Here is a 16,587-nt window from a genome sequence, read left to right as displayed (position 1 = left end):
AACACATACATGTATGGCTCCTGTTCCTGTGTGGGCATGTCCCTTCTAAGTAAAAAACGGTTCTCTGGCACTGGTGGGATCTCCTCTGGTCGAACTACAGGTTTTTCTCTCTTCACACCCTGCTCCTTCTCTCCATACTCTCCTTCCTTTTCTTCTGCCACCACCATGTCTCCATCCACAGGCCTGTGTAAGGCAGCAAAGAAACTGGTTAAACAAAATATTTAACAAATTCATAATTTCAGGTGGGACGTCACCTTGCATTGTTGTAAAGTGAATGTTTGAGGATCAACTATGGAAATTCACCTTCTTAAGGTAGGTGGTGCTCTATCATTAGGGGTCCCCCATTTTGACATGCCCCTTCTCTTCTTTGACCGCTTGCTCTTGGTGCTGCTCTTGCGGTGTCTTTGTTTTTGGTCTGATTCACTATCAGACTCCATGGGTGAGGAGGATTGAGAAGTGTCCTGAGAAATAAGGGAGGAGTCTGCAGAGTAGGATGTTCTTTTTCTCTTGGTCTCAAGAACTGTGGAAAATGCACAGTGAGTCCTATTAGATGCTTCTACATTCTTTATTTACAGACAATATAGAGGATAGGTTGAGATTTAAGGGTATACTGTGAGCACCTAGACCAGATTCATTTAAAATCACAATATTAATGATTGAAAGGTGATGACAAGTTCAAACGCCAGCAGTTATTTCTAGGCTGGCATTATGAAGCCATACTATCGGCTTCTCCGTTGCTTGGAGCATTGCTAAAACGGCTTGCCATTTTGGAGGTCCATAAAAGCGTTAACAGTAGTCTGAGAAAATAGTGGCAGCTGCCAACTTCACTCCATGCAGACTGCATCACTAATACTCAGGTTACATACCTGTATCAAAATGTTATCCTCTTACAGAAGATCTCTCTCTTAAAATTAACCAGTTACATTAATGCTGTGGGCAACATCAGCCACAAAGTAATTTATAAAGACTCTGAAATCTGAGAGTCAGGTGGCTGAGCGGTTAGGGAATCGGGCTAGTAGTCTGAAGGTTGCCAGTTCGATTCCCAGCCGTGCCAAATGACGTTGTGTCCTTTATTATATAAGGCAAAATTTAAAGGCAGAGTCAGTAATGTTGTTGAGACACACTTTTTGTCATATTTGCTTAAATTAATTTCACAACTTGACTGCAACCAATAAATATAAAGCTTTGACAGTAAAATTAAATACATTTGTAATCTGTGGGCATCGCAGGACTGTAATAAGCATGATCAATCCGTGCTAAATGACGTTGTGTCCTTGTGTGTGGCAAGGCACTTCACCCTACTTGCCTCGGGGGGAATGACCCTGTACTTACTGTAAGTCGCTCTGGATAAGAGCGTCTGCTAAATGACTAAATGTAAATGTAAATCTATTGTTGAGCAGAGCCATTCACAGCTTGATCAACAAAAACAGCCCTGTATGCTTGACTTGGGGGCAAAAATTACAATTTAATTGTGTCTCGGTCAAACATTGGCCCTAAAGAAATATAGGATTAGAGAGAGACATACACTTACCATCATTAGCAGACTTTGTGATCAGCTGTCCACAGTCAATCACTCTGACATCAGCATAGGGCCTGCTGGCAGAATCCGTTTTTAGCCCCTCAATTTTCTTTATCACCTCAAAACCTGAGATGACCAATCCAAATACCACATGGACTCTGCAGGGACATTAAGACAGTTTGGGCTGTATTACATTGATTGAAATGTCACCATAATTTGACTTAGTACAATTAATATTACAAATCATACAAAATAATTTAGTTCAGAAAAAGCCAAACACACCCATCTAGATGAGGTGCTGATTTGGTTGTGCTGCAGGAGAATCAGAATCAGGAGATGCAAGTCATACATTGACCCAGGTCATCAAAAAAATATGGTCGTTGTGACATGTAGAGAGAAAAGAGGGACAGAAAAGAGGGACAGAATGATAATAAACCAAACAAGGTAACTTCAAATAAAACTGGCATAATGTGGATGATTTTTTGATTCTTTGCAGATATGTAAAATCATTACTCTTTCAGTAAATAAACTATTTAGGACAGATGCAGAAGGGGCAAAATAATTGGAAAGATTAACATGTTTGTATATTGAAGTACACTGTACTATGTACTGTAACAGTTAACATCAACTACCACTTTGAAAACAGTATGAAAATGTATTAGACCATATCAGAAATATATATCGACATCATTCAATTTTGTAATTGTGTTTTGATAAAAACTGGTTCTTCCAGGCCCAATAACACATTCTGTACAATGGATCCATCAGTTCTGGATTTTTTCATAGGATTACTGAGTTGTTACGGTCCATCTTCTTTGCCATGTTCTGCTTCTGGCATCATTGTAAAACAGGGGTGGGGAACGTCCAGCCCGCGTGCCGCATACGGATCGAAATCATTTGGTCCGGCCCGCCATGGCACTGCAGGAACCATATTATTAGGTGCATTATTCGTTGGCAGCAGCACTATTTTAATATGTGGAAGAGGACCGTGGAGGCGCCCAAAAATTTCGCTTGCACGCTCTGCGCGCTCACATTAAGTGTGGAATTCCTTTCTAGCAAATCAAACCCAGAATACGTTGTTGGTTTGGGCTAAGCCCCGAATGTTTACAACATATGGCTCCGCGCCTGATTAACACTCAGATCGATAAGCAGTCTCAAAAATGGTAGCAATATAAAAAATAATAGGATCCCTTTCCGTAATCATGATACCCCCCAAGAAATGTTCGATGCACCCCTAGTCAAAGCAGGCAGCATCCGCACCAGCTAACATCACAAACCTCACCAAAGAGAAGCAGTTCCAGCCATCGCATTAGGGGTGAGTTAATTAAATGTTTGACCAAATATAGCAGGCACATTTTTAAGTTGAAAATTCTGTACGGCCCCTGAATGGTTTTATAAATATCCAAATGGCCCTTGGCAGAAAAAAGGTTCCCCACCCCTGTTGTAAAACAACCAACTATCATAGAACTTAATGAGATTGAGTTTGTTTTACAAAAGTTAACTCAAATACTCATGACACACGAGAATGAGAAACACAACCTTGGAGAGACACATTACCTTTGAAGAGCAGGATGCTAGAGTTTCTGCAAATTTTACAAAAAAATGGCAAGAGAAATTGAAACTCATTTGTAGGCACAACGAACGAATCCATGTATCTCTGCACTATTGTCGTTCTAATTGCAAGCTGAAAAGGGGAAGAGGATGTTCAATCCAAAATGATACCACACATTCTATTCAAAGGAGAAACAGGGCTCATCCAAAAGTAAAAGCAGAAAAAGTAAAGACCCAAGAAAAAAAAATATTGCCTGCCTTTCTCATGAACTGATGGTGTCTGATGAAGAAGACAAACTGTACAAAAACATAAATGGTAATGTAACAAACGGCCAGTTTAAATCCGTTTTCTAAGTCAGTTTTAATCTTTATTTGTTTTCATAGAAGATACACGGGCTAGTAGGACGTTAAAGGGGTCATTGACTGCAAAACAGAGTTTACCTTGTCATAGTTGAATAAGGACAGTTCAGTGGGTAAAATGGACATACAGTGAACCTGAAAGTCCATTGACACCTCTTTTCCTACGCAAATCTCACAATTTGAAACTGCTACTGCTATCGGTTTCAAAAAATAGTTTTGTGACGTCACAACGGTGGCTGCACCTTTTTTGGCTCTGGTCTGTACCTTTGTCCCGCCACAAAATTTGCTGCGCGCAGCTTTGTGTACTTCCACGGGAATTACGGTATTTTTCGGAAATAAAACCGCGGCTTGTACCCCGATTTTACAATGTTCTACAAGGAGACAAAAACATCACATGCCATTGTGCTACAAAGTCTCTTTGCACACAAGGAATACTGAACACAGAATCATTCTTCTACAAGATAACAGTTACATCTTTAACTTTTCTAACATTGTACAGCTTATATTTTGAAGCGGCGTATAGCCCGGTTTTAGAAAAAAAAAGTGGCTTCGTATCAAGATATCTACAGACCGTGCAGCTAATTTAATGCTCAACACTGGAACAAGGGCTTATTAAAAGAGGAATTATTTACTGTGTAGTCTCAGTTACACTATCAGGGCTTGGAAATACAGTGACTTGCTAAAGTAGGCAAATGGCTAGTAGAACATAACCTTTCATAATAATTTCAGTAAATCAAACAGCTGCAAGACCCAGTGAAATGTTATATACAGCTAGCAAACCAACATTAGCTAGCATTGCTAACGACATTGGCAAATTCAACTTCGGTAGGTTATCCTCAGGATTTACAAGCTAGCTAAACTTATACTATATCTAAAATAATTTTGTAAACATAACAATGGATTTTGCCACGCATGGACATACTATCCACAACCGAAGTGTGTTACAGCATGCTGTAAGATCGCCTATAGCCTACTGCTTGGTATCATTGTTCCAGTATCAAGTGCGGCATATATTTAGGTGCGGGTTAAAATCCGATTTACAAACACAAAGCTCCCATTCTGGTGGGGTGCGGGTAGAAAATGCGGCTTGTTTTCCGAAAAATACGGTACAAAGAAGAAAGTTTGGAAGTTTTTCAAGGATATTGAAAATTGACTACGGTCGTAAATGTGTTCCAGGCTGTACAGGGAATGCTGACACTTTTCATTGTCTTCTCAAGGAACCACTCGACGGGCATGGCTGATTTTTGTCTATGAGAAGATCCATGTGAAGTTCGACGCACAATTATTAATTTGCTCGAACCATTTCACCAAAGACAGTTTTGAAAACCTTGGACAATATAAAGCAGGATTTGCTAAGCCGCTGTTGCTGAATGCTGTTGCTGAACGACCGTATGCTAATCACAACCGCAAGCTGTAAGTATGATTTTGTCGCTAAGAGTTATTAGCAATGCTAACGTATCCTGTATCTAGCATAGGTAGGATGTGTGATGATTTAGTTTATTGGCAATGGGGCTAACGTTATTTCATTTTCCTGACTGTGTTTCATTCGAATAAATAACCTGTGTTGGTATATCTACAATTCATTATGCATGTTTGGCTATGTTGCGTCTTTGCTCCGCAGATTCGCTCCTTGTAAACCAACCAATCAGCGCGCAGCGTCCCTATCTAGCATCACATCAAACCCAGAATACGTCCTAGGTTTGGGCTAAGCCCCGAATGTTAACACTCGGATCAATAAGCATTCTCAAAAATTGTAGCAATATAAGAAATAATACGATCCCTTTCCGTAATCATGATACCCCCCAGAAATGTTCACTGCACCCCCAGTCAAAGCAGGTTGAATTCAGCCCTGTTAACAAACCAAACAATTATTTGCATTCTTTGTCAAAACTTGGCAATTTGACCCCTAACGGCGCTTTAAGTAAGAATAATGGCTCTGCTTTATTTGTGTTAAGAAACACAGCATACTACAACTTATCAAATCTTAATACATTCTAATAAAAATTACTTAAGCCCTGTTTCTCAATTATTTCTCAGTGGCCTTTCAAAATACATTGCATCCAATCCAAGTGGCAGTTACAAGATACATTTAGGATGCTTTTAAGGAATAGAAATCAAAGAACTTAGATTGTGAGTCACCTTGTAGAACACTACTTACATGAAGAATTGAGAACCATTAGTATCTTTTCCCCGATTGGCCATCGACAGTAGGAAGGCTCTGTCATGTTTAAGAATGAAGTTCTCATCTGTTGGGAGCAGAGACAGAAGAGGAACGATTGTGAGCTTCGTCTTCTAGCGAAAGATAGTGGAAGGGATGGGTGAAGGAGAGAGGACCAACAATGTCCCATTATTTCAATCTGGCCAAGTGCACTTGGTTCTTAGCATGTGCTAAGCAACCTCATGCTGACATTGTACAGGTAATTCTATTAAACTAAGTGACATACTTTTCTAAAACGTGAAACTAAATCTGTAGTAAGTGCCAGAGTAAGGAAATAAGCCTAAACAATTAAACTAATGAAGAGAATCCATAGTGTGTCTTTACATTTCTTAAATAACATTGTGCTCATACAGTAACGACTCTCATAGCTCACCAACCATGTTTTAAAATCCTACACACAAAATTCAAATGAATACCATAATTACAAAATCCAAGCAATGTGAGTGTCTATACATAATGCGATAAGAGAAATAAAAAGACAGAACTCAACTCCTGGATTTATAACACACTGGTCACAGGAAGCCCTTTGAGAGGATTTTAACTGACTAAGGTCACAGGTATTTTGTTTACATTGTGTTACTGAGCTGTGTACATATCTTACCTTCACTTTTTCAAAAGACCACACTCTATAAATAAAAGAATATGTTGAACATTTTAGGCAAGATGATTGGAGCTTTAATAAAATGCCAACCTCCATGCTGATTCAAAAAGCCCACTGCTTTGAAAGGTCTACATTACATGGTGAAAAATGACAGTAACAACAGTTGTATTTTCTGACAAACTCATGCATACCAATATGCTTAATGCATGCAAATGTTTACTCATGAAAAGCTATCAAGGGTAGAAGTGAAAAGAAGCATGTTTCAATTACATATAAAATATTATATACCTTACCCTCAAAGTAGCCACCGTATATAGACTCTCCCCCTCTTCCGTTTCCTATAGAATGCAGATTTACAAAGTAATTAACTCTCCCAGTCACTAATTCATATCTAACAATCTCAAATCTGTTTTAACGGAAGGCAATACAAAATATCTCATTCCTATGTTTCAACTGTGAGGGAGTCAGGTGGCTGAGCGGTTAGGGAATCGGGCTAGTAATCTGAAGGTGTCCGGTTTGATTCCCGGCTGTGCCAAATGACGTTGTGTCCTTGGGCAAGGCACTTCACCCTACTTGCCTCGGGGGAATGTCCCTGTACTTACTGTAAGTCGCTCTGGATATGAGCGTCTGCTAAGTGACTAAATGTAAATGTTCCAACAAAATGTGTAAGAATCACACTTTTTCAGTGAACAAATCAAAACAGCTTGAGTCAGTATAAAAAGTAAGACTTCCCATCACTTGTCTTAACAACTATTGGTCAACTTTGCTTGTAGTCTTGCTCATGGCCGTACTGTGTCAAAACTGCAACACACAAGCCTGCTAAGGCAGTCCTCTCTGGTCTTCTCAGTAACGATAAAATCCAATATGTGCATTGTTTTTTTAATTGGGTGTGCTTTGCCTTCGGCAAGGGCGCAACCTTTGTTCTCTCACATTTATATTATTATTGTGAGAATGCTGTTAAGCATTCTCACTATTGTTTTCCTGTTTCTCTTTATTGTTGGAATGCTGCTTCAGCATTCCAAGTATTGTTCTTTGAATCTTTATTCAACTTCTTCATATTCTTCTTATTCAATTTCTTCCGTGGCACGTTTCAGCGCCTTCAAATCTTCAGCTATTAAAACCGTTCAGCTATCAAAAAATTCAGCAGTTTCAGGCCATTCCTGCTATGACTTTTCAGCTTTGTACCTCTTATGCTTGAATTAATATAAAACAATATTCATAATATTTTTTACATGGGTTTCCAATGGAGTTCTTTCAAATCCTCTCAAACTTCTTTAAACTTCTTCAACTTCCAAATCCTTCTTCTTCCTCAATCTTTCAGCTAGAGCCACCATTTAAACTTTAAAATGTTGACAAAACCCTAAACTATCTTTTAATTATTCAGCTTTTTGATATCTATTCAACTTTTTTCAATATCACTGATTATGTTTCATGACTTTTTCAAGCCGTTTCTGAGATTTACATGGGTGTTTCGTGAAACGAGAGTGGAGGGCAGCTTCGGATGTTGTTAAAAAAATATTTCTAGTTTGCCAGCATTGCCACAATTTTCGCTCTTCTTGCTTCATTTTTGGATCAATAGATAGCTAATTTTGTGCTGGTCGTAGACAGTTGTCTGTTGAATCCAACAGACGTACACATTTGTTCAGAGCCCCACAAAAGCAAGACAAAGTCCAACTCTCGCCCCATAGAGACCAATGCAAATCTGGTGACAAAATCGTCAGAGAAAGCAAAAAGAACAAGATTTTGAAACTGCCGGTAGAGTCGTATTTCATAAAGGACATCTCTGGTTTCGGCAGAGTCTTGGGTCTCGGAAGATATCCTTATTTTTTGGATTGGACGTACAGTTTTGCGTCTAGGTCAACTTGTTTGAGGTGTGGATGCTAGGTAAATGTTCGTTTTTCTCTCTGTTGCTTCTATTGGGATTTACGTTCCGTTGCATGGTTTAAGTGGAAATTAAGTTTTTGTGGCGAAAAGTGAAGCTAACGGTGGCTAACGTGCTAGCCACAGTCAATGACGCTACTTACGTCACTAACGTCACGAAAACTTGTGTGACTACCTCTAGCAGAACATTAGTTTAGCAGCTTGTTAACTTCTGGGAGATAGCTAAGCTAACTGCAAGGCAGCCGCAGAAACGCCACAAGCAAAGAGGCCAGGGTGATAACTATTTACTAATTTTACTTTGTGATATGACACACAATTGTGACGTGTAATGTACAATATAAGCTGATTTTATTAAGGAAGTACATCTACTTTCGGAAACAGTAGTCTACTATGTCACTGAAGTATTAGCATCATGACATTAGCCTCTGTTGCCCGGGCAACACATACTACAGTGGTCTATGATGCATCTGTTTTCAATCGTTAAAATAAACATTCCTCACAAATACATTTTCGTTGTAAACGATTTGTGGGTGAAATTATCATTACCTGTGGTTTCAAACCAGTGTTGCTCACTGCAACGCTGTAGCCAAGAGACACTACAAAAACATCTACACAGCTGTAGGAAGTCAAACGGCGACAGAACATGTTCGGCACTCCCCTTACTTAAATCAAAAGTCTATCTAACTACTAACCTTAACTTCATTACCACAGCCTAAACTTTGTCAATCTGTTCATGACAATAATTAATTTCAGCCTAAACCGTAAAACGGAACGTTAAATCCAATTCAACCAACGCAATCGCTACCAAGACGAACACAGCAGTAGCCTAGTACTGTACCGTAGTAGTACAATTTACCGGGGCAGCTTCTCCACACAGGGCTATATCGCACTTGGCGTTGTTACTGACAATGATCGCTACCAGTGAGCTTTTTATGAAAGCGATTTTCCACTAAATAAATGTCAAGCTTATTTACGTTTTTGGGGGCATATTTTCAGTTAGCAGATGGTACTGTTTGAATCGCGATTCCATCTTCTACTGCCGGTAACGTCGTAGAATAATCTTCAAAGGGGGTTCTTTATTCATGAATGAATGCAATGAGTAGGCTAAATGCCTTAAAATATCACGAGAAGGGAAAAACTTAAAAGGACGTTTAAGTCATAGAGATTAGGTCAATTTTTACACCGGTCGGCTAAATTTATTCGTTTTGATTCAACGATGAGGCTGCCTCTTGCAGGGGAAATGAGAAGACATCTATTTCATTCTACGCTTCACTCGTATTTTCAGTTGTAAATGAGCAGCAAAAAAAAATGCTTTGAAATCTATGTAATCTTTATAAATAATAAGTATGCATTTTTACATAAAATATACAGAAATATCAGTTTTAAAAATGTCATTCAAAAACGGACCCCTGTGCAACCGTCACAAGCAAGCACACCCTACAAGTTCCCCAGAAATTGTGCCCTCTAGTTATTATTATTATTATACATCTTCGTCTGTCATGGGAGTCTCATCAATTTCACCAAGTTTCATTTCTCCCATTCCAACCATATAGCTCCACCAATGGGTCAAAGTTGAAGGTGTGTTTACACACGTTACTTTGATGATACCAGCTGATTTGATGCGGTCGCCATTTAGAATGAAAGAATAAAACGTTTTTGGTGAATATCAAATATTCAAATTTGGCACAGATTATCTTCAGACCACAATCACCTTGACATGTCAAAATAGGACTACATTTTGAATGAATGAAACGTTTTTGGTGAATATCAAATATTCACCAAATTTGGCACAGATCATCTTCAGACCACAATCACCTTGACATGTCAAAACAGGACTGAATTACAGCTGTTTAAACTTGGCCCAAATCTGACAATCGCTTGCCATGGGAAAAACTGCTTATATTTTACCCAGTAACTGAACTCTGATTTCCAGCACTGAGAATAGCTCACTAGGATAAGTTGGTGTCCTGGGAACAGCAACGTCAGAGGTTCAAATCCAACCAAAGCCAACGAGCTTGTCATGTCTCTGATTCTCTGTTTAGCGAGACTGTAAGCCACTGCAAAGGAAGCCAGGTACACCGCAGTTGCTAGCTACCTGTAGTAAAGCTGTATGTAGTCAATGCAATCCTCACACAAACTATCAAAACGATCAAAACCGTTCTAAATCTAAATCGGCAGCAAAGCCGCCAAACAAAGTTTGTATCTCAGAAAATCTTTGATGGATTCACGCCAAACTTGCTGCGTGTACTCGGAACCCTCTTCTGAGGATGTCGAAAGTTTCTTCTGGGTCATCTTACCTGCTTGGCCACCCCATTGCTGCTTGCAGCTATATTTTGTTAATTAATTTAGTTAATTATTCTGCCAATTTGTATTTTATTTATTTATCCTATTGCTAAATATCAAATAGAAAGACATGTATCTTACACATCTGTACCACATTTCAAGTCAATTGTACAGCGACAGTAACCAGGTACAGTACCTCCCGGAAGCTAGCTAACTAACAAAAAAAACTGACAGATATCTGCTAAACAAACAGGGAGACACCGCAGATATAGGCAGCAAGCAGCACAGATGTAGCCAGCTATGTTTTCTGTAAAAACACCACCCTGGGCTGTATTTTTCTTTTGTCAGCCGTAACTAGCAATGGAAGTAGCAAAATTACTTAAGACTTGTTGTTCACTGAGTCAGTCTCCACTAACTCACAGATGGTATTGATGTACAGGCCTTGTTATGAACGCACGCGTTGTGTGATATGTGTCGTGTGATGTCCTGAGGTTTCTGAATGTGGCTAGCTAGTTTGCTGCCGCTAGCCAATTATACATATTGCTATACTCATAACTGATCTGGATAGGCTAAAGCCTTTAATATGTTTATTTATTCATGAGTAAGTGTAAGGTTAATGATTAACCTTCAGTGAAGTCTCCTCCTTGAATCATGAAGTTCTTCACAACTCTGTGAAATGTGGAGCCTTTGAAGCACAGCTTTTTCCCAGTGGTTTTTCCAGTTCCCTTTTCACCTAGAAACAGACAAGGAGCACATTGAAATGCAAAAATGGAACACAGTTCAGAAGGGTGGACTTAAAAGAAACTACACAAGTCTGATGAATATTGAGTACAAGAAGGGTAGAAACACTTTTTGTCATATTTTCTGAAATCAACTTCACATCCTGATAGTAACTGTTATGTCCCCTTCGTCTTACAGGCTTTGTGTTTCATTTGGTATTTTTTCCCCATCTCTTGTCTCCCACTCAATCACAGATACTTCCTGATTGGTCCATGCCGGTTCCCTCTGCTAACCACTCACCTGTCCTCCCCACACACAATATGTGTTTCATCACCCAGTATTTTTTAATTTAAGGTTATTTTGCAAATATTTTGGTTTGATTGCACATCAGTGTTTCCCACACATGGACTTATTAGTGGCGGTGCGCCACAGCATCTACACCGGACGCCACATATTGCGTTTCGTTCAAAATTTTTTAATGCTATGTAAAACACACAGCGTATTCGTTCAGTTGTATTTCCTTTCCCTGCTCTCCCTCCGTCTCTGTCACTCACGCGTCTCTCTCTCTCTCACACACACACACACACACACACACACACCAGCGTTGCCAGGTCCGCGGTTTTCCCGCGGAATAGGGCTACTTTTGAAGTGTTGCCGCGGGTCGAATTTTTTGTCCGCTGGTTCGGGTAGACCTATTTTGCATGCAAATTACATGAATATCTTTAAATAAAAATCCATATTTTAAATGAAATAATTTATTTATACCAAAATCCTACCAAACTGACTCCAGATCAGCACGTACACACATGGACATGGAACACGCCCACACACGCACTGTGCGTGTGCACACGTGCCTAATGCTCTCAGTCTCCCACCGCTCGATCCCAACTCTGGTAGTTAATGTAGCTAGCTAGCTAGCAACCCCGGGGAGAAACATGACACCCGGCAAGTGGGCAAAATATGGGAAGAAATATACAAAAGAATGGGAAAGTGAAAACTTAATTAATGGATGGAACGTGTGGCTGGGGATGATACCAAAGCTTTTTGTCGGTACTGCAGAAGCAAGACTCGCGCGTACCACAGTGATCTCCAAAACCACAGCAAAACGGAGAAACACATTCGAAATGCTGCTCCATTCTCCAGTTGTCGAGTGCGTACATTGTTTGACAGTGGCATAACCACAGTGAGAATTGACCACTATGTCAAGTTAGCCGAGCTTAAAATGGCAGCGCACATTGCTTGCCATTCAAGCATTTTGACCGTGGATCACATGGGAGAGCTTGTTGGTGAAATTGCACAGAAGGACATCAAACTGCACAAGACAAAATGCTCTGCACTCATACAACACGTAATCGGCCCGGACATGCAGCACCAACTTCTAAAGGATATAGGGGAAGAACTGTATTCTTTAAATTATCGATGAAAGTACCGACGTGGGCATGCAAAAACAGCTTGCTGTTGTAACATGATACTACAGACAAACACAGCAGCGCATTGTGTCTACTTTTGCTGGTATCAAAAATTTAGACGGCGGAGATGCCAATTCAATAACAGACGCATTGCTTAATTTTTTGTAAGAATGCAAGCTGTGTCCAAACGATGCATCGGGCTCGCAACCGACGGATGCAATACTATGTGCGGAAAGAACCCTTCACTTCTCATAATTTCTAGAGCACAACCCCAACGTCGTGTTAGTGAAATGTGTGTGTCACTCGATTCAGCTGTGCTCCTCATATGCAATGCGTGTGTTGCCGAGATGTGTAGAATATCAGATTTCACAAACGTATGCGTGGTTTTCACACATTACTCTCCGCCAGCAAAACTACAAGCAACTCTATTAAATGATTAATGTTGGAGAAGATCTACTAAAAATCCTCCAACTTTCACACAAGGTGGCTAGCTGTCAGCGCGTGCCTGAATCGGGTGCTCGACCAGTACGAATAGCTCAGATTGCACTTCCAGTTGGCAAAAGACAAGGACCGAAGCTACAGTGCGGAGATTGTCTTTCAGATGTACTCAGATCCAGTCAACAAACTTTACTTACTGTTCTTTCAGCCCATCGTCCAAGAGGCAAACCGAGTGAACAAGATGTTTCAGTAGGGCAGTCCCTGACTAAGATTTTCTTTGGTCGACCAAGACTCGACTAAACACTTCTGAAAATCAACTAATCGAAATTTGAAAAAAAAAACATCTCAAATATCACAATGTTTTTCAGCAAACCATTTTGTGTGATGTTTTACCTCACTGTTTTAAGAGACAATGAAAGAAATACATACGTAAGAAAGGAGATTGACAACTAGACAAACAAAAGTACAAACATTTTCCCGATCTGACTCAATGGCTGGACATTGCAGATTCAGCCGCTATAAAAGTATTACTAATAATAAGACTCGTATCACCAGTCCTGTTCTTACCGAATGCCGATAGTATTTAGTATCTCTTACAATGTACTACAAATGTAAACTAGAGGGGTACAATTTCTGGGGAAATTGTAGGGTGTGCTTGCTTGCGTCGGTTGCACAGGGGTCCGTTTTTGAATGACATTTTTACAACTGATATTTCTGTATATTTTATATAAAAATGCATACTTATTATTTATAAAGATTACATAGATTTAAAAGCATTTTTTTTTGCTGCACATTTACAACTGAAAATACGAGTGAAGTGTAGAATGAAATAGATGTCTTCTCATTTCCCCTGCAAGAGGCAGCCTCAACGTTGAATCAAAACGATTCAACGAAATTTGGCAGACCGGTGTAAAAATTGACCTAATCTCTATGACTTAAACGTCATCTTAAGTTTTTCCCTTCTCATGATATTTTCAGGCATTTAGCCTACTCATTGCATTCATTCATTAATAAAGAACCCCCTTTGAAGATTATTCTACGACGTTACCCGGCAGTAGAAGATGGAATCGCGATTCAAACAGTACCATCTGCTAACTGAAAATATGCCCCCAAAAACGTAAATAAGCTTGACATTTATTTAGTGGAAAATCGCTCATTCATAAAAAGCTCACTGGTAGCGATCATTGTCAGTAACAACGCAAAATGCGATATAGCCCTGTGTGGAGAAGCTGCCCCGGTAAATTGTACTACTACGGTAAAGTACTAGACTACTGTTCGTCTTGGTAGCGATTGCGTTGGTTGAATTGGATTTAACGTTCAGTTGTACGGTTTAAGCTGAAATTAATTATTTTCATGAACAGATTGACAACGTTTAGGCTGTGGCAATGAAGTTCAGGTTAGTAGTTAGATAGACTTTTGATTTAAGTAAGGGGAGTGCCGAACATGTTCTGTCGCCGTTTAACTTCCTAAACAGCTGTGTAGTGTAGATGTTTTTGTAGTGTGTCTCGCGTAAGCTACAGCGTTGCAGTGAGCTACACTGGTTTGAAACCACAGGTAATGGTAATTTCACCAACAAATCGTTTACTAATGTCAGAATAAATCCTACAACGAAAATGTATATGTGAGGAATGTTTATTTTAACGATTGAAAACAGATAACGCTACATCATAGACCACTGTAGTATGTGTTGCCCGGGCAACACAGGCTAATGTCATGATGCTAATACTTCAGTGAAATAGTAGACTACTGTTTCCGAAAGTAGATGTACTTCCTTAATAATATCAGCTTGTACTGTACATTACACATCACAATTGTGTGTCATATCACAAAGTAAAATGAGTAAAAAGTTATCACCCTGGCCTCTTTGCTTGTGGCGTTTCTGCAGCTGCCTTGCAGTAAAGATATAGTTAGCCTAGCTATCCCCCAAGTTAACAGATGCGAAACGAATGTTCTGCCAAAGGTAGTCACGCGTGTTTTCGTGACGTTAGTGACGTAGTGACGTTAGTAACGTCAGTGACTGTGGCTAGCAAATTAGCCACCGTTAGCTTCACTTTTCGCCACAAAAACTTAACTTGAGCCTAAACCATGCAACGGAACGTAAATTCCAATAGAAGCAACTCAATCGCTACCAAGACGAAACTTTTGACACCTAGGTTGTCTATGTAGGCCAAATATTGACTGAGTTTTAGGGGGGCAAAAAGAAATAAAAATAATAATAATAATATATGTGAGAGAACAAAGGTTGTGCCCTTGCCGAAGGCAAAGCACACCCAAATATTGTTGGTTTAACATGGAAATTATCAGAGAGCGCTGATCACTGCCTGAAAAAGGGCTGCATGCAAACTTACGTAGAAGACGAGTGGGGAACGGTTTTGTTGTCTTGGCCGGAGAAGATAGTCATTCGATTTGGATGTGATATATTTAACGTAGATTATTCAAATTGTAAACTTCAATTTAGAGAATAAACCTGCAATCTTGCTTCATGTCTTTGATTATACTCACATATAGAACTAGCTATTTGACTAGTAACAAGATAATTATTTTTATTAGATCATTCCAACTCAGCACATCCCGAAACATAAAACGTCTAGGCTTATATGCTACACACTGTAAAATAATGATCCGATGGTTTGTAACTTTTATTTATTTTTTAAACCAAAGACATCATTACTTAATTGAACAATAACATTTTAAATTGTGAATAGCTAACAAGGAAAAGCTGCTTAATCAACATTGAACCATGAACAATAGGCTACTGTAAATATTTTCTTGAACCTTAAATTAAATAAAGCTTATAGGCAATAATCTAAATCTATTGCACAATTACAAACATTTAGCAGCTTGCTTTGTTCTCTCTATATAGCTATTGGCCTGATGCTCACTTGGCATTAAGCTTTCACGTATCCTACCTTTTACTTTTCATGTTATGAGCCAGAAACACGAATTTTTTGGCAGAAGGCAGCTCCTTGTTTTATACACTAAAACCGGCCTTAGAAAAGATCCGTTCATATGGCGTTGAGGTCGCCGGGATGCAGAGGAGGTATTTTGCTGCCCAAACCAACTTTGGATACCTATCCTCATTGTTTTTCCACCAACCTAATGGTCCAGCACAGACTTTTGTTCTGTCTTGAAGATAGTCCTTCATTTCGCCTTTGCTATCTCCTGAATCGTTTTGATCTTCCTCTTCTACACACAGGAGCATCTGAATCTCCCGCTCCTTATCACTTTTCTTCTTTTTTTGTGTGGGTTCCTCATCTTCATTCTAAATGTGCATTTTTCTCCAGCTCTCTCAATAGGCTCTCCTACCGTTGGCTGGGCAGCACTCAAACGATCGGCCAGCTGGGACACATTGATATAGGCTTCGTCACGTTTTCCATCATCAAGGAACGGAAGCATCTTGAAGCGGGGGTCTACGACTGCCGCTTGGACATATAGACTCGTCTCAAATAATCGGTCATTGAGCAGCCATCGTCTGTCAATTTCCTCCTCCAACTTTTTCTTCATACTCTTGGTGACATCGCTGTCATTCTCCAATATGGCCAAGTGGCGGCGTTTGAGATTAAAAAGTATGGGTATAGTTGCCGATAAGGACGCGTTGTCCTCATCA

The 16,587-nt window shown here is 39.6% G+C and overlaps 1 protein-coding gene across 1 annotated transcript in view; it reads right to left on the bottom strand.

Annotated features, from left to right (window-relative positions):
• Positions 1-16,587, bottom strand: part of nktr (natural killer cell triggering receptor) — a 45,105-nt gene that overhangs the window by 5,556 nt on the left and 22,962 nt on the right. The window contains exons 4-10 of the mRNA XM_067251343.1: positions 11,039-11,146; positions 6,543-6,587; positions 5,589-5,676; positions 1,802-1,831; positions 1,532-1,677; positions 304-520; positions 10-183 (exon numbers count right to left, since the gene is read on the bottom strand). Coding sequence (XP_067107444.1) covers positions 10-183; positions 304-520; positions 1,532-1,677; positions 1,802-1,831; positions 5,589-5,676; positions 6,543-6,587; positions 11,039-11,146 — 808 coding nt within the window. The remainder of the gene's footprint in view (positions 1-9; positions 184-303; positions 521-1,531; positions 1,678-1,801; positions 1,832-5,588; positions 5,677-6,542; positions 6,588-11,038; positions 11,147-16,587) is intronic.

The sequence above is a fragment of the Osmerus mordax genome, chromosome 15, assembly GCF_038355195.1.
Source record: "Osmerus mordax isolate fOsmMor3 chromosome 15, fOsmMor3.pri, whole genome shotgun sequence".
Taxonomy (NCBI): Eukaryota; Metazoa; Chordata; class Actinopteri; order Osmeriformes; family Osmeridae; genus Osmerus; species Osmerus mordax.
The sequence above is the reverse complement of the archived record's forward strand: the minus strand, read 5'-3'. Positions and strand labels throughout refer to the sequence as shown.